The sequence below is a fragment of the Astatotilapia calliptera genome, chromosome 3 (assembly GCF_964374335.1).
Source record: "Astatotilapia calliptera chromosome 3, fAstCal68.1, whole genome shotgun sequence".
NCBI lineage: Eukaryota > Metazoa > Chordata > Actinopteri > Cichliformes > Cichlidae > Astatotilapia > Astatotilapia calliptera.
The window spans coordinates 68,867,551-68,888,821 of NC_137424.1; the positions used below are offsets into that span (position 1 = coordinate 68,867,551).

The 21,271-nt window shown below is 39.2% G+C and overlaps 3 protein-coding genes across 4 annotated transcripts; 1 reads left to right on the top strand and 2 right to left on the bottom strand.

Moving 5' to 3' along the window:
• Positions 1 to 203: 203 nt before the first annotated feature.
• Positions 204 to 3,630, bottom strand: LOC145425683 (butyrophilin subfamily 2 member A1-like). Its single transcript, XM_080298973.1, has 3 exons — positions 3,382 to 3,630; positions 1,612 to 1,947; positions 204 to 1,373 (listed from the first exon to the last, which is right to left on the bottom strand). The coding sequence occupies exons 1-3, from the start codon at positions 3,452 to 3,454 to the stop codon at positions 1,192 to 1,194; spliced, it is 591 nt and encodes a 196-aa protein (XP_080155099.1). The 5' UTR covers positions 3,455 to 3,630; the 3' UTR covers positions 204 to 1,191.
• An 843-nt stretch (positions 3,631 to 4,473) lies between these two features.
• On the bottom strand, positions 4,474 to 11,875 carry LOC145422584 (uncharacterized). Its single transcript, XM_080294109.1, has 8 exons — positions 11,193 to 11,875; positions 10,796 to 10,831; positions 10,016 to 10,276; positions 9,691 to 9,936; positions 9,412 to 9,606; positions 8,875 to 8,958; positions 7,254 to 7,337; positions 4,474 to 6,263 (listed from the first exon to the last, which is right to left on the bottom strand). Exons 1-8 carry the CDS (start codon positions 11,221 to 11,223, stop codon positions 6,178 to 6,180), a joined length of 1,023 nt encoding a protein of 340 aa, XP_080150235.1. The 5' UTR covers positions 11,224 to 11,875; the 3' UTR covers positions 4,474 to 6,177.
• Positions 11,876 to 12,035: 160 nt separating this feature from the next.
• Positions 12,036 to 21,177, top strand: LOC145422585 (uncharacterized). Of its 2 annotated transcripts, none has more exons than XM_080294115.1 (3): positions 12,036 to 12,144; positions 17,131 to 17,469; positions 19,058 to 21,177. In XM_080294115.1, exons 1-3 carry the CDS (start codon positions 12,087 to 12,089, stop codon positions 19,222 to 19,224), a joined length of 564 nt encoding a protein of 187 aa, XP_080150241.1. In that variant the 5' UTR covers positions 12,036 to 12,086; the 3' UTR covers positions 19,225 to 21,177. The 2 variants fall into 2 exon arrangements, with proteins under 2 accessions (XP_080150241.1, XP_080150243.1); XM_080294117.1 differs by lacking the exon at positions 12,036 to 12,144 and adding an exon at positions 15,074 to 15,116.
• The last annotated feature ends 94 nt before the right edge of the window (positions 21,178 to 21,271 follow it).

Here is a 21,271-nt window from a genome sequence, read left to right on the forward strand (position 1 = left end):
TTATATTCACAGGGAGATTAAAATCAAACAAATAACAGAATTAAACCAGGGAACAAATGAGGTGACACTTCTGCACCAGGCTGAACCCCATAACAGTCGGGTAGTGGTTGATGTAACATTCACAGAAAACGAAAACAGGTTAAGACAGACAGTGCATGAGATCAGCATATACCCCCCCCCCCCCCCCCCCCCCTCTTCCTTGCACACTTTTCTCCAGAAAACTGGGCAAAAAAAAAAAAAAGACACCTGGGAGGAGAGGTGGCAGACAAAATAAATTAAATATAAGTCAAAACCAGCATTTTTACTCTGATACCTGACAGGGTTTCATGTCTGACTTGACAAAAAGACAAACACAAACAAACGCACAAACAGCAAGAGTATTTTTATAAAGATCACAGGATTTATGGCTTCACAGTCTTGTAAAACACTCAAGCCAAAGAAAAAAAAACATAAATTACTTTGACAAATTGTTGGTTTACAAACACACAAAAACAAAGTTTCACAAATATAAAATCTACAACACAGGTTTTTTGTAACACTTCTGATCCCACTGAAGGAAGTTCAAGTACCTGCTGAATGAAATAAATGAAATAAATAAACCAATTTGAAAAATACTATGACATAAGTGGTACTGAGTGGTAGAATTTTCCAGTCACTGCTGCATTAACTTCAGTTTACATAAAACAAAATTAGTCTTTTTTTTAGCAAAGTTTTACACAGTAAAGACACATATAACTCTTAATAATGATTTTTACTGTGTAAAGTTTAAAAAGTTATAAATATTATTTTAAAAAGTTGTTCATGACAGTCAACATACTTACAACCGTAAGGTCATGTGTGTCACTTGGAGGTATTTTTCACATCTGTAGCATTGTCAAAGATGCATCACCATGCCAAACAAGAAACAGAGCTTTAAGACTGTCAACCACTGCATTGCATCCTAAACCATCACTTTTATCTAAAATATAGATCCATTATATGATGCACAATAGAAGTGATGTATTTTAATTAGCCATTTTATACATTTATAAAATGTAGAATGTAGAATTAGCCATTCTACATTTTAATTCGTATTTTATTTTAATTAGCCATTAATTAACCCTCCCCATGTATTTAGACTTTGAGGGGATCTCTGAAAATCAGAAATCACACATTCCGCACCAGAGCTCAGTTGGAAAACTCTGAGATGTTTCAAACGTGGTACATTTCAACAGGAGGTTGGTATGAATCCTGATTCTGCTTGTTAAGTTTTCTGTAGATCAAAAAAACAGCAACAGCAGCAACAAGAAGCACAGCGGGAACTACCAGACCAACTTTCAGTCCAACAAATTTGCTGGTCTCTCCTCCATCCTCTGTGTGTCCTCCTGGCTGACCTGCAGGTGAGAAACAGGTGTGAGGTGTCAGCTGTCAGGTAGGTGATGAGTGAAGAACAGAACAGAATCCATTTCCTCTTCAAACTGCTGTCAGACATTATCTACTGCACTCTGATCACATCACTCAGACCAGCTGCTTTCTACAAAGTCTCATCAACAACATCTTTAGAAACAAACATCAACAACCAGGAAGCAGCTTCACCTCTGATCACACACACACTCAACTCTACTCACTCACCTGGAGGATCAACAACACTCAGGTAGATGCTGCTGACTTTCCATAAGCGTGTTTCTTCCATGAAGACACGACATTTGTATGTTCCATTATCATGAATCGTCACATTCTTCAGAATCAAAGACGCGTCTCCATCCTTCATCTGTCTGTCCTGCAGATCCACCCGGTCCTTAAAAGATTGATGCTGGTTGTCTGGATCAACCAAGTTGTTCCGATAAACAAAGATGTCTTCTGCCTTCAGGCCATCTCTGCTCCACTGTAGAACCCTGATGTTGTTGTTTGGAGCTCGGCATGGCAGAGTGACATTCTGTGCAGCCTCAGCTGTGACAATTGTCGTGTCTGAAAGAGGACATAACACTGAGCAAAGACGTTAAAGGGATCTGATAACTGTTCACACTGGTCAAACCACCACACAAGTATTAAATGTTCCTTAATATCATAGTTTTACATCTAGTTCCTATTCTTAATACGTCCCCTAATAAACTGAACAACATATGTTATTCTTGACAGTGTTTTCCAATCATGGCAGATGGTAAATTAGTGCTGTTTATCTAAAACAGTTCAATTAAAAAATTATTGTGGAGAATAACAAATTATTTTTTCAATATAACTTTATTCGACTTCTTAAATGCACAGAAACAAATGAATGTAATACACTTCATTTCCACAACAATGCTGACATCAGCAAGTTTTAGTATAGCTCATGAAGTTCTCAGACGACACCGCCATTGTGGGTCGCGTGTCGGAGGTAAATGAACTGGAGTACAGGGGGGGTCATCAATGACTTTGTCAGCTGTGTGTGAACAGAACCATCTTTGCATCAATGCCAGCAAGACGAAGGAGCTGGTGTTTGACTTCAGTAAGAAGCCACCCCCTATTACACCAGTGAACAACCAGGGTTTGGACACTGAAACGATGGAGGAGTACAAATACCTGGATTTTCACCTCAATAGCAAACTGGACTGTTCCACAAACACAAATGCACTCTATAAAAAGGGTCTAAGTCGAGACTGACTGTATGAGACTGTACAAGCAGCTCGTTCAGCAGTAGACTTTTTACACCCACAGTGTAGGAAGGAGCGCTACTACAGGTCACTCTTACTCTGTAACACAGTTTAACATGGTTATCTTACTCATCACCTGTTTAACTGACATATAATATATTTTTGATTGCTGCTACTCATTCGCAGCTTGTTTTACAATGTATATTTCACCAGGAGCATCCATAAACCCCCCACGCTTGTGTACATGTCTCTGAACAGTTTTATCTGTGCATATGAATTTCAGTTGCTTGTGTATATAAGATCACTTTGTGTCTTCCTTCTATATTTTATATTCCTCTTCCTATAAGAGCTGTGTGACACCCAAATTTCTCATTCGTGGGATAATAAAGGTTTATTCTATTCTATGTCCAGCAGGGGTCGTTTTAATGGCTCTAATGACTCGCTTTCACCCTGTGCTATACTGTGCAAAAAAGGAATCATTGAAGCTCTTTTCCTTAAGCTTAGGAGAACAGAACAGCCACGAAGATAGTTTCTGTTCTCTTCACAGGAATTACTATTTGAATGTACCACTAATAAGTGATCACTTTTATTCTCTGATCAGCAAATGAATGAATGAATCAGTAACCTCCTGGCTGGTTATGTAGGTAAAATATGTCAAGTGCTCACTTATAAAAGCAGCAGAAAGCAGCAACAAAAGAGCAGAAAGCAAACGAAGAAGTTAAGTAAGAACTCGATCAACATAATCTAAAGGATTATTAGCACATCTCACCTGCAGAAGTACACTTCAGGAGGAAGACAGAAAACAAAATCCACAAGTGTGACGCAGTTATCAAAACAGCCATTCCTGAGCATAGATCCGCCGATCACAGCGATGGTTTTTTTCGTTTTCTATAAATGATGTTCCAAATTTGTTTTTAATCGGCTAATTCTAATGCTAAATTCAGATTTTTACTTAAACGTCTAGCATCTAGAGCTAATGCTGGAATGAATGAAGGGAAGAAAGTCCGTGTTACTTCTTCCGTCAGCCAAGACAGGGGGTGGGACTATAACCTGAATCAAACTGGGTGCTGTTTGATTTTCTACAAGGAGTATACAGTCCTACAGTAAATCACAGGTAAACTCTACAGATCTTAATCAGAACCTTGTATAAATGCCATCTTCAGCTTGTCCCAGCAGAACAAACATGACATCCATTTTCTTTAACACTTATGATGAGAGGAGGCAGGGGGGGCAGGACCCCCCCCCCCCCCCAGGCGGTCATAGGGGGAGAGGTACAAACAGGACAGAGTCGTTTGGACTGTGGAAAGTAAGCCAGGCAGACAGGAGAGGACAGGAGACTTCTCAGTCAGCCATAGTCTTTATAAGTTTACACATTGTATCTGCTAAAAGGGAAGCTGTCTGTTCTTTGTTCAACCCAGGGTTGGTGGAGTGTAGCAGACTTTAGAGTCACTGCAGACTATAACTACTTCCCTTTGTACTGAACCGTCCATGTTGTTGTCTTAGAGCAGAGCTTCCCAAAGTGTAGGGCATTTTTCTTGTAAAACAAAGGTGGGGGGGCAGCAAAAAAAGTTTGGGAACCGCTGAACAGACTGAGCTTTAAGAGCTGAACAGCTTTTATCTTTATTGTAAATTCTGGTTAAAAAAGGTTTTATGTCTGAGTTTATTAGAAGTCAGCACATAGCTGTGAGGAAGCCTTCTTAAGCTTAAGTAAGCACAAATCAGATTGTTATCACTAATTGCTCTGGTAATGAATAACCTGATGACCTGAAGCAAAGCAAAGAGGGTTTGCGGTGTGTTATCTGGCGCTGATTCAGCAGAATTGTTGTGAAAAGAGGCAAAAATAAATTGCTGTTAAACAGTCAACAGTCTATTTTTTTTAATTCTTTTTGTTCTTTACAGCAGAGGGTTAGTGCATCATATTCACAGTAAGATACTTTTAAGAAGTAAAATCAAACCAAGAAGAAGAATTAAACCAGGGAACAAATCAGGCAAAAGTTCTGCATCGGGCTAAACACCATAACAGTCGGGCAGTGTTTGATGTATTATTCACAGAAAATGGTCAGTTAAGTGGAGTGAAGAACACAAAAGACTCCCAAACTTCCTCTTTAAACTTTCCCTCTGCCCTCTTCATTCTGATTTTTCCGAAAATCTGGACGTTTCACAATAATCATAACTACTGTCATCATTTTCAGTTTGTCCCGAGTGAAAACACTGGAGTAACTGGAGCAGCAGTAGGAGACTCAGAGCTCAGGTGGAAAAGCATTTAAACAGGAGGTTGGTATGAATCCTGATTTTACGCTTTATGGTTTCTATGGATCAAAAAACAACAACAGCAGCAACAAGAATCACAGCAGGAACTACCAGACCAGCTATTACTCCAACAGATTGGCTCTTCTCTCGTCCATTTTCAGCTGTGATCGTTTTCTGGTCTGTCTACAGCAGCCAATCAGATTTTACTGGAATTATTAAACCACCACACACTGAGCACAGCTAAATATAAAGTACTGTTTGCTTTGATGAGCATGAAATGTATGCTTAAAGATGATCATACACAGAAATATTGATTTGGACTTCTGGTTTTACTGTTAGACAGTTAATTAAATATAAGTTATGACTTGGATGTTGATTATATTCAACACCTTTTGTATTTGTTTCAGACCAAATTCACATGCCCACAAGTTTTTGAACTGCACACACTTGTAAGCTTGTGTTTGCATTGCTTTGCTGTTGTGTTGAAGAATGACAGTACAGAAGACAGATGTTTATTTAAGAGTCCCATGTGTGCTGACCGAACATCATTGCTATCCAAGACCTATACGGGCCTGAGTGAATTACAAAGCCAACATCGATGACACTGACTTTCACTCCTCAGTGGAAAAAAAGAATGAAAAGTTTCACAATCTGTCTTTATGTTTCTGCTGTCTCACGTGAACAGACTGAGCTTCAAGAGACAAACAACTTTGTCTTTGTTAAAGAAGTTTTACTAACACGTTCTTAGTTATTTGTAAGTCAGCACATAACTAATAAGAAGCCTGATTTATAAGCCTGTGTTTAAACACAGCTGAAGGTAACACACATCAGATTGTGGTCATTGAATGTTCTGATAATAAATAATGGTGCCACCACCTACAGCAAAGCTCGACGGTTGGCTGTTTGGGAGCCGATTGGCAGGTATACCATTAGTAGAGACAGACAGACAGCAGCTGAGAGGTGGAGGTTTAATTGCTGTTAAACCTCCACCTGAACAAAAGTTGAAAGGCTAGTCTGACATTCATGTCTGTCTTCACAGCAGTGGATTACTGCAACATATTTACAAGACAGACTGAAGACTTATTAGAAGAATATATAAAGATAACAAAAGAAAAGAAAAACAACTGGGTATCTCCAACTTGAAAATGATAACTGAATTTAAAAGTTTTCAGATCATTATTAGAGTCTGTACCATTCACTGCTTCACTCCCATCATTGGTCCATGGCAGCTGTAAGACTGTAAACATGCACAGGATATGATTAAATATATAATATAGAGAGGAGAGCAGGGATGCGTTTGGCAGCCAGCTGGACGTCACTGGTCAGGCTGGTCACACTGTGGTGTAGGTGTATGGCTCAGCTTCAGTGAGGAGTAGATGACCGCTGGCTCTGGTGGAAGATCTGAACAAAAACACACAGATTAGAGAAAGTTTAGATGTGTCAGTCTGCCCCAGGGCAGCTGTGGCTACAACTGTAGCTTGCCTCCACCAGTGTGTGAATGTGTGCATGAATGGGTGGATGACTGGGTGTGTAAAGCGCTTTGGGGTCCCTAGAGGGGACTAGTAAAAGCGCTATACAAATACAGACCATTTACCATGTCAGGAGTCAAACTACCTCTCCTCTCTGTCCTGTAATAATATTATTCTAGTCTTAATAATCACTCACACCTGATTACACCACTTTCACAGTGATACACAATGGTTAAAAAAAACCTATATTTACACAAAACACTTTTTCTCTCAGACCCTGATCTCTCTCCAGCAGCTGTAGATATCGTGTGTTTAACCTCTTCATATATTTCTAATATTATAATTCATCTTCTGTTATGGTTAGTGATGGGTTTGTCTGGCACAGACCCATCACTGGAACGAGACAATTCTACTAATATGGCAAAAGCAAGACGCAAGTCACCAGAGCTCTTTGTGTTGCTCGTGTACGAGGGAGAGACGAGTGACGAGTGCCATTCCTTCCGCTCGAACCCCAGTCACTCACTCAGTCTGCTCCCTTGTAGCACTGCTCTTTATTGTGGTTACATGAATATTCATAGGTTCATTAACATATGACATCTTACACAGGCATACATGTGAACAAAGAATACCTTGTCTGTGTGTCGTGTAGGTATGTGTGTGTGTGTGTGTCTCTCTCATGACCTTAAGATGCGTGTGCATGCCAGAGTGCTCTGGGAGGCACACAGAGACTGCTAAGGATCAGTCATCCTATCAATATGCAATCGATTATATAATTCTAAGAATATATGGTTATATATTTCTAAGCATAAATGACAATCCACAATATAAACCTTACAGTAAGACTGATCTGACTTGTGGAGCTGATAACCACCTTCATGTGACCTCACTTCTTTCAGTCAGTATCAAAGTAGAGCAGCTGTACCTCTGTGCCTGCCGTTTGTTCTGATGGCGATTTCTCCATAACTGACGTCAGCTGTTGATGAATAAACTGCAGGTGGATCGCTCTCTGCAAAACAAGAGAAGCTCATATGACTCACATGAAAATCATCATTTAGGATCACATAAAATTTGAGTTTTCATGACTTAGGGCTGCAAACACGAGGAGACGGCATGGCCTCCCTTCAACCTGAAGCAACTTTAGCACCTCTGCTGAGTTTACCTCTCAAAACAGGAAGCTTAATGACCACAGAGCTGCTCGCGTGTCAAGACGATGTAACACTCACATTTTGCAGCTTGTAAAGAAAACCCGTTGCTAAGCTGTGAAACCAAAAAATCCAAGTAATATGAAGTAAGAGGCTTTGATCATCTGATCATCACAGAGCTGAACTGTTCTGTGTTCAAATGCTGCACAGAAAACCGAATGTCTCCACTCGCCATGAGTCCAGTGGACAAACTTAAGGTGTTGGTATTATGTTAACAGGACTGTCTTTTACAGAAAGTTTTACATTTCAGATTTTAATGTACACATTGGTCTGTAAGAAGCTGATGTATTATTTATGGCTAGTTATGACATTATTTCCTAGTTTTCGTTGGCGTTCTTATATTTTTATTTTGGATAATCAGGAAAATAATCAGCTAAATTCAAGGTGCTACCCCCAATAAGCTAGCACTCTGACTGTTCTACTTTATCATTAACATAAATTGGTTGCATCATGAAGAGTCTATTATCATGTATATATAGTAATATAAGTTTAGATTTTAGTGGATTTTTCCAGTTGTACACTAGCGATAGTTCTTAATTAAACTTTTCAAAGAAAAACTTGTGGATTTGTAGAAATATCAAAGCGCTAACTAGCTTTTTAAGCTCTGTACCATAGACCTGTAAATCATGCAAAGGCGATCGTGGCCCAAAGAGTTGGCAGTTCGTCTTGTAACCGGAAGGTTGCCGGTTCGAGCCCCGGCTCGACAGTCTCGGTCGTTGTGTCCTTGGGCAAGACATTTCACCTACCGCCTACTGATGATGGCCAGAGGGGCCGATGGCGCAATATGGCCGCCTCGCTTCTGTCAGTCTGCCCCAGGGCAGCTGTGGCTACAACTGTAGCTTGCCTCCACCAGTGTGTGAATGAATAGTGGAATTGTACAACGCTTTGAGGGCCCCGAAAAGCGCTGTATAAATGCAATCCATTATTATTATTATTACTAAAGCTGACCTGACTGTACATGCAGAAAAAAAGATTTGAAGCTTCCAAACCTCAAAGACAGACCAGTGTTGTAGGATGGTCAGCTCCAGTTATGACATCCACAAACCTCCAAATCATTCACATGTTATTAATTCAAATTTCAATACAAACACAATAAACTCTTCATTCTGAGAATCAATGTTCACACATGAAAGTGTTACAGCATTTTTTCTGTTCACCAGTAAAATGTTGAAATGTGTTTCCGTGTTATTACTTATAATCACTTCTGATTTAGACAGATATGACAGCTTTAAAACGACAGTTATTTCAACATCAGTGATATTTGGAGCTTTAGTGTTCAATGTTCTGATTTCCGGTGAGCCTCTCTGCCTTAAAATGAATCTAGCAGGAAACTTTCTGTACCTTTAGTCCTCTTTGACCCATATTGGTCGTCTGCTGCTGTTCTTCTCACTGATGAGTAGGTGGCTGCTGCTGGAGGATCTCTATCTGCAAAACCAAATAATTCAGTCATAACAGAACTGATGCTGCTGCAATTCCAACATTTGGAACATTAAGATTTATAAATCAGCTAATAATATATTATATCAATACAAATAGTAACAACATGTAAAAGGATTTTTCTTTTCTTTTTTAAGTCAGAAAACAGGAAACTGGACGGCAGCACGTTTTTCACATTGAAACTCTTCAACCACAAAGTCTCATGTGTAGCATCACAGTTCACACACAGGAAAACAACAAAAACGTATACATATGTTTTTGTATATTTATTAAATGTATACATTTTAAATATGTAATGATTCATGTGAAATGGTGAAGTCTAGAATTGTATACAGTTGCTAACTTAATTTAACTTTCAATTAAAATGCAAAGGTTCTCACAAACACAACAAAATTTCCTGTGCATTCTGTGGCAATTTAACAGAAGTAATGTGTGTCTCACCTTCAGGTTTCCTCTGAACACATCGTCTCACCAGTACAACCAGTACAACAAGCAGCAGCCCAAATATGGAGGGAACATACGCCATCACAGAGAAAGGAGTAGAGGATCTCTGAGGTGATGGAGGAGGGGGAGAGGAAAACGAGGAAGAGAGGGAGTGAGTGGAGGCTGATGGAGGAGGAGGAGAGGTGGAGGAACCTGCAATTACAGAGAGAAACCAGGCTTTCTAATCAGTTTGAGTCACTTTGGGTTTAAAATCTGCAAAATAATCAAAAGACTCACCTGTGACAGTGATCCAGCTGGATGGAGACTCTCCATGACCGCTGATGTCACACTTGTAGAGGCCTTCATCAGACCTGGAAACATGCTGGATGGTCATGTGACCTGTAGGCTGCTTCCTGATGAGGGAGCCATCTTTATAGAAAGCAGCTGGGAGGTTGGAGGGAGTGGTCTTTGTTTTACAGAGCAGAGTGACGTCATCTCCCTCCATCACAGGGAGGACAGGACTCTGCAGGATCACTGATCCACCTCAACACAGAGACAAACTACAGCATTTCATCCATTTACACACAGCTTCATCAACACTAACTCCACACACTCAGCTTACCAGTGACTGTCAGGTTAACCATGTTACTGATGGGACCCTCTCTGGACTCACACCAGTAAACTCCACTGTCCAACAGGACGATACTGCTCATGGTACAGGAAGAACCAGTTAATTGTCCCCACTCCTCACACTGAGCCCTTTTTTTTGTGCTTGTGTTTCTCCTCAGAGTCCATCCAGCAGAGCTGTCGTCCTCCTCACAGCTCAGAGACACAGAATCTTTTTTAAAAAATTGAGAGCTGCTGGGACTCACAGTCAGACGAGCTGTGGGAGAATTTATATTTTTGAACAATAACGTAAAAAATTAATTCTTCCTTAACAAATATTCTATTTGTTAAAAAAAAAACCTATAGGTATGTAGATTCTGTTGTCTTGATGTAGCTCTTCAGTTCACACCGTATGACATATAGCATTTTGACGTGGGGCTTCTTTCAGTTTGAAACTTTGGGTTCTCTGTGTTCACACTTATATGACAAACTGAGGAACTTCTTCTACTGTAGTGTTATCTTGACTGGTTGAAACCATTAATATTATTAATAAGGAACAGGAGCTGTATTTTCACTTTCCGAACCACACATTTTTCTAAGGATCTTCTGAATTTTAGAGCAATTTTGCTCACTTCTCTGGACCATTTATTAAAGCTTGACCTCCATAGCAGACACATCTGAGTCTAATCCATCTCTCTATTCTAGCTCTAGATTTGCTCAGCTTGTGTTAGTTAAAGGTTTTTGGTCTTGCTTTATTGTTCCTTATGTTAGTTGGTCACAGAATAAGTTCACTAACCTTGATTTGTTGTGTCACAGAGCAGAAACATCTGAACTGAGGAGAAAACAAAATGATTCATCATGTTTTAGTGATTTTTTTTTTTTTGCTTTGAACAACAAATGTCAGTTTGTATGAGCTGTGTGCTTTGGAGGAAGAACTGAAAATGCCCTTTGACACAGTTCATTGCTGTTTGTCTGCAGCACTGAACAGAAAATTTGAAACCCGAACCTCTAAAATCAGCAGAAAACAGCTTAGTTAAAAGACCTTAGTTGGCCATGTGTACTTCTCTGTGCATTATTAAACCACCTTGGTCAGTAAGTAAAAGTAAATATATCTTGCTTTATCTCAGTGCCACTCATTATTAGATTTACTTCAATAAACACATTAAGATTTCAAGACAGCACGTGTTACTTACGGAGGAGCCACAGAAGAGCTGTTTGTCCCATTGTGCCTCACGAAGGTGTGAGATTGTTGTTGTTCCACTGCAGCACTTAAACCTTACTTCCTCTCACAGCACAGTTTAGAGGGTCTGTGGTTTGTCTGCGGCAGTTCTAGAGGGGAAAACGTTTTGTAACCTTTTAGTTTTAAGCTGAGATATGACTCATGAGGTCAAGTAAAGCAATGAACAACAAAGAATGAAAAATACCAGCAGGGAGGGTCACTTTAGACTCACTTATTTTTTTTTAATTAATAAATAATTTAAAGAAAAGCATCTCATAAATGCTCTATCCAATTAAAACCACATTTTAAACACTAATATGTTTCTTATGGAGCAGGGCCGTGCAGAGATGTTTAAAGGGGCGGGTGCTCAAAGTTAAAAAGGGGCACATTGAACCAGGCTGAATAACAACAACACACATTCATCAAGAATCTAATAAGGGATCACACCATATAACTGTCATCAGCTAGGGACAGTTTGGACAGTGTTTGCATGGTCAGATGCAGGAATTGTACTTCCCAAAAAATTTTTTTTATGTCCTCAGAAATGAGGCACAAAAATAACGCCATAGAGCAGCAACACCTGAACATCATTATTGTACCCATCAGGTAAAACATAGGCTACGTTTGTTTTGCTTTGTCCCCACCTGATGACAGCGATATAGTATGATGTGATCCCATAGTAGATTCTTGTTGAATGTGTGTTGTTGTTATTCAGCCTGGTTCAATGTGCCCCTTTTTGACTTTGAGCACCCGCCCTCTTCAAACATGTCTGCGCCGCCCTGCCAAAGACACACCTCCATTTGCATTTCAAAACAAACAGCTTCTTTCACTTGGTGCATATCAACAGTTGCGCAGCTTTCTTGCAGACATGTTGTCCATTGAAGTTTTCCTGTCCCTTCCGATCTTGGTGGGATGTAGATTAGAAGGTGAGTTTGTTTGGGAGACGGTAAGACGAAAAAAGACGAACTCGTGACTGTGTTTTTAAATCAGAATGTAAACATTGATAATGTCATCGTGCATATTGCAATGTTTGCAAGTTAGGACGGAAACAGATGGTGCGTGTATGTCTGTGAAGGTTTCAAGCAACCTTTCTTTGCATGCTCCTTAAGCTGGGCATACAGTGTGCGATTTTTTTCAGTCCAGCATTAGACAGTTGGTGCATGTGTTATTATGCGTGGAATAAAATGTCAGCGAGTTCAAGACTTATTTGACATGCAATGCAGAGCAACATGCAAACTCTCTTAAACACAAGTGAAACATTTGGGCGTGTTTTGTAGTGTAGATTCAAGCAGATGCAGTTTTTACAGTGTTATGTGGGGAGATTGTCAGGCAGCTGTTTCTGCAGACAGTCAGAGAAAGTCATGCTCACAGTTTAAGGAGCAATATTTTTTCAGTTTCATTTTAAGGTGGCATCGCTCTAACCCCGCAAGAGTTTGATCTGATGGGTTCCGCAAAAGCTCTGGCAACAACGCATAAGTCTGTAACTAGTAGGTACTTCCATATTTTTAAACACTACTCACGCGGCACGTACACGTGCTCCTCCCCTTGTTCACTGCTGTGTTTTTGTTATGTTGTCACGTTGCTCTGGCTGTGCAGACACGTGCAGGTTGCATGGGGGGCTGTATGATAGCAGCAAATGTAAACAATGTGCACTGTGGTGACTGCGGGAAAGAAACTGCCTACTATGACAACTTCAATAATTTACACAAACACAGAAACTAGATATCTGGAGGCTGGCCGAGGGGTTATGGATTAGTATTATCATTATTATTATTATTACTTTACCAGAGTGGTTACCTGAAAATATTTTCCGACGTTAAAATGATTTGTTTGAATTGTGTTGAATGCATTATTCTTTGGAACAGAAAAAAATACCTTGAACCTGAAATTTGAAAACAAAGTGAAGAATATAATAACTATGGAGAACTGGTGAACTGTATCCAGTGTCCATTGGACTAGAGCATGGATAGGACCAGTTTGAGGCAAGCAGGAACCAAGTGTGTTGTTTCAGCCAGCATATAGTTCGAGCTGGATCAGGTGATCGTGAATTCTCCTTCAGTTACGTTGTAATATGTCTAAGCTGCTGGAGGATTCCCACGATACATTAAATGTTTCTTCTTCACTTGCCTTTTTCACTCATTGGGGTTTTTTTTCACCTCTCTGCATTTAATTGTTATTAATCTCTGGCTCTCTTCCACAGTATGTTTTTTGTCCCATCTCCCTCCCCACAACCCCAGTCAGTTGTGGCAGATGGTCACTCTTTGCTGAGCCTGGTTCTGTCGGAGGTTTCTTCCTTTTAAAAGGGAGTTTTTCCTTCCCGCAGTCACTAAAGTGCTTGCTCACAGGGGTCATCTGATTGTTGGATTTTTCTCTATATAAATATAAAGTCCCTTGAAGTAATTGTTGTTGTGATTTCACGCTATATAATTAAAACTGAATTGACACTATTATTTTGCCTGGATTAATCTTTTTTTTTTTTCGAGTTAAAGGCCAAAAATGTGTCCGAGCTGCGCAGCTCATTAGGACAGATTTTGCTTTCCGTGGTAAGAGTTTATCAAAGCCTGACGTTGATTAGGCGAACGAGAATTTGAAAGGTACCAGGTATTTTTCTGCCCCAAGACATCCTCCAGTCCTTGAAAATTGTAATCATGTCTAGTATTGCATACTTTTTGTAAATGCTTGCTGGTAAAGATAATTAAAACAGTGAATAAAATGTGATTTATTTGAAACAGTCCTGAGTTACTGAAAACATTTCCTCTGGAGCTGCAGTCTTGGCACTCTGTATTTAATAAATATCATTTTATGTTTAGGTATTAAAGTGTTGTTTTTTTAGCTTGATGCCTCAGTTGCAGCTTGGAATCTACAAGGTACTCAATTACATTTGCACAGCAAGCGTTACAGTGGTATAGGCAAGCTGTAATTAAAGAAAAAGAGGCCAGACATGCAAGAGTGCGCCTGTGTGCCAAAATAGGGATGTTTGCTAATAACTAAATGGCATGTGCCTCTTACTCTATAATGAATTGTAACAGTTACAAGTGATTGCTGAAATAAAGTTAAATAATAAACAGACTATGTTTTTTCTTTTTCTTTTTTTACACTCTTACAGCATTTATGTCAGCAGTAGTTCCAAATGGTTTGCTGTTTTTTGATTTTCTTGTTTTTTTTTAAATTGAGATCATAATAAAATGTTTATTAGACCTGTCAGTTTTCCTAAAACATTTTGCTTGTACAATGCAACAGTCTGTCATGCACCGTTTTCTGCACAGTTCTGCATGGAGGTTTTATAAGATCAATATAATTCCCCAAAGACTCAAAGTCAGAACAGAGAGATGCCTTTAGAACAGCACAGGTTATCAATAACATCACATGACACACTGTAAAAGTGTTCCCTCTTCTTCAGGGGGCTTATTGATCTTGTGTGTAAATTTGAACAGCTTTTGTTTAGAAGCCAAATAACACATCAGGAGCACGGTGGCATGGTGGTTAGCACTGTTGCCGCACAGCAAGAAAGTCCTGAGTTCAATTCCACCATCAATTCCACATGCAAACTGTGTGGAGTTTGCATGTTCTCCCCGTGTCTGCGTGGGTTCCCTCCGAGTACTCCGGCTTCCTCCCACCGTCCAAAGACATGCAGCTTGTGGGGATAGGTTAATTGGAAAATCCAAATTGCCATTAGGTGTAAATGTGCGAGCGAATGTGAGTGCGAATGGTTGTCTGTCCTTGCGTGTTAGCCCTGCGACAGACTTTCGACCTGTCCAGGGTGTACCCTGCCTATGATGGCTGGGATAGGCTCCAGCGCCCCCCGCGACCCTGAAAAGGAGAAGCGGTAGCGAATGGATGGATGGATGGATAACACATCAGGCATAAAGAATGAAAGCATCTGACGAAATAGCAGCAGGTGAGACTAGATCTGGGCGATATGAGATTTTTTCATATCACGATATGTTTTTTTCATTTCAGGTGATAACGATATCTATCACGATATAAGCCAAATAACTATATTTGTAAGATTTAAATGTGCCGTTGCTCACAAGTAAAATGTGAAATAATCAGCAGCTTGTTTTGATTGAAATATTTATTTCCCATAATAAGTTCAACAGGGTGGATGTACTTAAGGAACATGAGACTTTTTCAGATAAATAAAGGCAAATATTGCAAACTACACAAAAGGCAGCCGCTAAAGCGTTTAAGTTTCAAAATAGAACAAACGAAACAGACTAAATTGTCAATTCCACTTAGAAACAAAATATTAATTCTAAAAATAAATCTTAGTTTGTTTTACAGAAGAACAGACAAAATTGACTAACTTTTGTCAATATCAAATAAACTGAGAACTAAAAGGAAATTCTCAATCTCTCCTTGTTGTATAGCTGAGCTTTTCAAACAGTTTTAACAGTTACTTTAGTCTGACAAAAGCCGAATGACGAATTAGCGCTTCCAGTCAGAGACTGAGCATGCACCGCTTTATTGTATTTCCAGACTTGCTTTCGGCACAATTTACAGTGCACACTACTCTGTTTTTTGTCAGACTTGAAATAGCCGAAATACCTTCACACTACGGAACTTCTATGGCTCTTCCGTTCGACAATCTCTCTGGCATTGGAACCATCATCTGTTTTCTCTTCGGTAACCTTCGGTCACGCTCGGTTGATTTTTCTCTAGTCGGCACACTCATTTCCTCCATTACCCGGGCGGTACGGTGGCTGGACTCCTTAAATAGATATCACTGTCCGTCCTACAGAAACGGTCTCATTAAGCGAAAGTCTTTGTCTAGTATATCATTTTTATGTCATAAATAAGAAAAACTAAAGTTTATGTCGGTTATTCTGTTATTTATTTTCACATGTTTGCTTTAAAAGTCATGCAAACCATAAATGTGTGAATGCTGACGTCACCACCAGCAATAATAGTCATAATATAAACCTCTAATTTGTATCCTCACCTCTCAGGAAAAAAATCTCCTTAAAAAGTGACAATTTTCTTAAAACCTATAGCTTCATGTTTAGAGTCTCAAACTGTGGCCCACTTCACCCCTGCTTCGGTCCGTTTATTGGCGTGAAGAGATGTAAGGCATTTTGGCCTTTGAAGTTACTTTTTTTGTTAGGGAGGATTTGTATGATAAGTTCTGTAAAAACCAAAAACATATTTAATATGAAGGCAATATGAGCAGAGAGTACAAACATGTTGAGGGGTTAGTTGTGTTAGTTCAGTGAGAGAGTTTGTAAAGAAAGCTAATGTGTACACTTATGTCTGCATTTTCATTTTGTTAAATGCGAACAAAACGATAGAAGTGCTGGCACGTGTCTGGCCTTAAAGAGAGGGCCAACTTGTTTATTTGGTAGTGAAAAGCTTCAGTTAGTTAGGAGTGAGAAAGAAGAGATTTGCACTCTTGCAGTCTTGTCTTGTTAAACAATATTTGAAATAAAAAAAACCCCTAAAACATTACATTTTTGAACATATTTGTGGGTGTTTTCTTGTTTCTTTGTTTGTTCTACTTGAACACTAAAAGAGCTTTCCAATAAGATGACAGTGCCAGCAGTTGCTCATTTAGGTTTGAGACACCTGGTTTAGAGCAACATGTACATTCTTGCTGGCTTTCTTCAAACATTAATCATTAAAGTCTTTGACAGAGTTGCTTCTTTTTACTCTGCCATACATGGTCGCAGGTTTGAGTGGCTCTTGTGAGAAAGTTGTTTTGACAGAATAAGTGGAGGAAAGATGTCATGCTCAAAAAGCTCATGCAGTATAGCAAACAATAGCAGAGGATTTCACACATCAGAGCTAATCAGAAATATTTCAGTCAGGAGTTTTCTAAATTATTAACACTTTAATCCGCAGTACATCTCAAAGATGTGCAGTAACACATTATTGATGTTTGTTTTTTCTGTTCTCTTTGTGTTTATATCCCACAGAGCTCAAAGTGAGGCCTGGAGAAGATTCCATTCTTCAGTGTCAGAGTCCCAGAGGTGACGTCATCATCCTGCTGGAGTGGAGAAGATCTGATCTCAAGTCAGACACCTATGTGTTCTTCTTCCGAAACCAGCGTCCATATGAAGACTACCAGCATGAGTTCTTCAAAGGCCGAGTGGAGCTGAGAGATCCAACCATGAAGGACGGAGACGTTTCAGTGATTCTGAAGAACGTCAGCACCAGCGACACGGGAACATACGAGTGTGAGATTACAACCAGGAACAAAGAAAGTGTCACAACTGAGACTAAGCACTCTGTCAACCTCACAGTCTCAACCTCAGGTGAGTTTGTAGATTGATGTTTAACTTACAGTGTATGATCTGTGTGTGATTCTGTGTTTGTAAGGGTGTTGGCGGTGAACTACTCCCTAGCTTAGTGTCATGGTCCTGGGCCATGTGGGCCCAGTATTCTCAGTTTTTGTGTGTTTTGTATTTTATTCCCTAGTTATGCCTTGGTTCCTAGGATTATTTAGTTAAAATGTTCCTTATTTGATTACCTCCTGTGTGCCCCTGTGTATCTGTGAGCCCTCGTCTCTCCTTGTGTTTTATTCTATGTTTTCCCCAGCCCGTTATGTCTGTGTTTTCCCCGTGCTCTCTCTCCTCCTGTCTGAACCTCTGTACTTCCTGTTTTACTTTGCCCGTCTCCCGTCAGTGTTGCGTTCACTCCTGCCGTGTCTTGTTATGATTATCAGTGTCACCTGTGTTCCCCGTGTGCTCCCTATTCCCTCATTAACCCTCTGTGTATTTATGTCTGCGTCTCCCTCAGTTCTGTGTCGCGTTGTCCCTCATGCTGTGTGTGTTTCTCCCTGTGTTTCTTGGCGAGCTTTGTATTTAGTTTTCCCAGTTTAGTTTTGTATTTCCTGCTATCTGCCTCTCCAGCATTAAAGCTGTGATTTTTGAGTTCATCCCCTGAGTCTGTGAGTTTTGCATTTTGGGTCCTCCTCCTGCCTGCCACACAGCCGAACCATGACACTTAGCCTCTTGGTGGTGAGAAATGGGTCATTTAAACTTGTACCAGCTCTGTCTGATAACTTGTTTCACATTGTTATTGTAGTAGTAGTAACAACAACAACATGGGGAGGACGCAGTCCAGTGTACTCCTACTGCCAGTGCCAAGCTCAGAATATTTGAGAGGGTTGTGTCAGGAATTAGACATAACATATTTGACAAATCAAACATGTAAATCATCAACAATGAGTTTATCATACTGGATCGATTTGGGTTACCCCTGACTGCCCCTGGTGCTTTTGGCCAAAAAGGTGAAACTGTGCAACTGTTGGCCAAAGACAAAGGAAGAGATGAGGGGGATGGTGTGTTAGGAGGCAGTGAGAGAGAAGGAAAGGCAAGAGTGGAGATGAGTGTAGGGACTATGACTGGTAACGAAACAGAGTAGGGTGACATGATGGAGATAAGGACGGTAGATATACTCTGTAGGTAGGAGACCAGGTGAAAGGAAAGCAAGGCCAGGCGCAGGTGTATTCAAACTTTTCTACTGTGGTGTAGTCAGAAAGAGAAAGTTGGAGTAGGGGCAATTGTTAATAAAGAAGTTCAAAGGTCATCCAAGGACATGATTGACAGTCATTACCTTAAAATAAATATGTTTAAGAAACTCAGGAGAAGAACAAAATAAATTCACCTTAGCTGCCGTCGCATATGAGAGGTGAAAGAGTGTTTGAGTGATGAGCTTGAATGACCACAGCAGGTCCACACAATAGTTATTAGCCAAATATCAGCAGATAAAATCAATATGTATTATTCTGGTTGTTCTGTATTACCCCCATGAGATATATAACTGTCTGAAAATGTGAAAGATGAAATATTTTCAGCATACTTGGTGGTTAGATTCCTCACACCTGTTTCTACTCTGCAGGTTTCACAGATGAAGACACCAAGGATGGAGGAGACAAGGATGGAAGAGACAGGGATAAATTTCTTCCTGTCATAATACTTTTTTCAGTTTTTACTTTCCTAATAATAATAATTACTGCTATTTCCATAATTATCTGCAGAAATCAGGATCACAGAAATTATGTGTAGCTAACAGCAAATGTTAAACAGCTGATGTAAAATGCCTGAGGTCTGCATACTGTGTGCTGAATGATTTGAGGTCCTGCTGTTCCATAAAAATGTGAATGTGTTTTAAACGGTGTGATTTTATTAGAACTGCGTGCAGCATCTCTCTTTTCTCACCTTTTAATCACAGATGAGACTTAAATCTCTGTGTTAGTGATCAGAAAATATCAACAAGGCTGCTGTGGATACCATTGTGCATCTTGCACATTATTTTATTTTTTTTTGTTCAAGGCTTTCTATCCATCATCCATCCCTGGTGTTAGATTACGAAATTAAAATTGTAAATAAATGAACAAACGAATGGAAAAACCTCTATAAATATAATTAAGAAATCATTTTCTTTACTAAAAAAAAAAATATATATATATTTGAATTAATAATTAACACGAATAAGATCATATAATCTAATTTGATTATAGTATAACTTAATATTTATTTAAAAATACAAGTCTTAATATTAGAGAATTATTATTAATTATTATATAGAATTATTATTATTATTAGAGAATTATACAGTATAAATTATGAAATCGTCTATGATCTATGAAAAATATCAAAAACCTGAAATCTCATATAAATTTGGATGATTTTGACATCAAAGATCATCTACTTTGGCACCTCTGGGCTGTTTTTAGTGCAGCAGTTGTTTTTTGCTTTATTTTGTCCTTTGTACTGGATGCTCTGTGAAAACCTGTTAATGCTCTCTGAGCAGGGACAAGCTGGCACCCCCTACAGTTTAGACTGATCAGATCAAAGATCAGCAGCTATGGAAATCACCTACTACCCAATCAGTTTTTGCTGTCCCCTACCTGTGACAGGTAGGGGACAGCAAGAGGGTCTAAAGAGTTTTAATATGGGTCTGATGTCTTTGTGTTTTCATGATCAGTTTCAGCAATGAATGTAAATTCTTAGATGCAATTTTGTAGCTTTATTTTTTTTTTTCTGTTGGCAGCAACAGATGTTTGAAGTCTGTTTTTATATTTAATCGTGACTCTCAAACACTTAAACAGCTGGAAGAATAAAATCTAAAACTGTCAGGATCAGGTTAAGCCTGAACTTACTAAATCCACGCAATGGAGCACAAACTGTGTGTGGCAATGTCACAGGAGTGTGTGTGTAGTCATTTGGTGATTTATAAATGTAATTGTTCTAATTCTAATTTGTAGAATCAGAGGAGTGTCGTCATGGCTAATGTGTGGCTTAACAAGCTGCTCATATAAAACGTGTTCCCCGAGCAGAGAATCTATATCAGCAGAAATGTTTTTATTCTCTCCCCTGGATTTTAAATGTGCAGGTGTCCTGCTTTTGGATAAGATGTTAATGCTTATAGAACAATAACAAGATGTAAAATTTTAAAGTTGTTTGCTGCAAAAAGGAAAAAAAAAAGATCAACGAGTAAAGTTGAGTGTAAGAATTTAAATTTATTGCTGATGCTCATCGTTACCATGGCGATTTACTCCAGTAAGAAGCGAGCCACCCATGTAGTACAGAAAACCCAGGTTGACCCTGAAGTTACCTGAATATAAGGCAAAATCCTGCCTTGTATGTTTGCTCCTCACTTTCAGAGTTTGAAACAACCTGCAAGCATTTTATTTTTATTTTATTTTTTTGTCTTTGTAATTAAAATGTTGATGTTTCACTACATTGTTGTTTCCGTGTTAAACTTCTCTGTTGGTCAGTGGTGGGGTGGTGGCCATTTATCATCCTTTTGATTGTCAGGACATTTATGGACCACGTTTTTTTTAATGGCCAACAAACCTCCCTGACAAATATCAAGCACAGAGTGACATGTAAGATTGGACTTGTGTGTCACAATGTAATGTATCATAGATTAATGCTGTGATGATCGTAGCATCTGTATATTTGTATGTTTGAGGGGTTGATAATGTGATTAATAAAGATGTTTTTATCCTTTTATCTTTTGTCTTAAGTAACTTTTAAAAAGTTAAAAATTATAGGGGACAAAAGCCTGATTTAAACCTGATTTTGTCATAAGGTCAATCTGTTTTCT

Bases quoted from the DNA above. Each gene is read 5' to 3' on its own strand.
- LOC145425683 (XM_080298973.1), bottom strand. From the start codon at position 3,454: ATGGCTGTTTTGATAACTGCGTCACACTTGTGGATTTTGTTTTCTGTC. The intron at 1,948-3,381 runs GTGAGATGTGCT...GTCCTCTTTCAG, and splicing joins CCTGAAGTGTACTTCTGCAG to ACACGACAATTGTCACAGCT. The intron at 1,374-1,611 runs GTGAGTGAGTAG...TCTCACCTGCAG, and splicing joins GAGTGTTGTTGATCCTCCAG to GTCAGCCAGGAGGACACACA.
- LOC145422584 (XM_080294109.1), bottom strand. From the start codon at position 11,223: ATGGGACAAACAGCTCTTCTGTGGCTCCTCC. The intron at 9,937-10,015 runs GTAAGCTGAGTG...CTCTGTGTTGAG, and splicing joins GGTTAACCTGACAGTCACTG to GTGGATCAGTGATCCTGCAG. The intron at 8,959-9,411 runs GTGAGACACACA...TTGGTTTTGCAG, and splicing joins TGTTCAGAGGAAACCTGAAG to ATAGAGATCCTCCAGCAGCA.
- LOC145422585 (XM_080294115.1), top strand. From the start codon at position 12,087: ATGTTGTCCATTGAAGTTTTCCTGTCCCTTCCGATCTTGGTGGGATGT. The intron at 12,145-17,130 runs GTGAGTTTGTTT...TATATCCCACAG, and splicing joins GGTGGGATGTAGATTAGAAG to AGCTCAAAGTGAGGCCTGGA. The intron at 17,470-19,057 runs GTGAGTTTGTAG...TCTACTCTGCAG, and splicing joins CCTCACAGTCTCAACCTCAG to GTTTCACAGATGAAGACACC.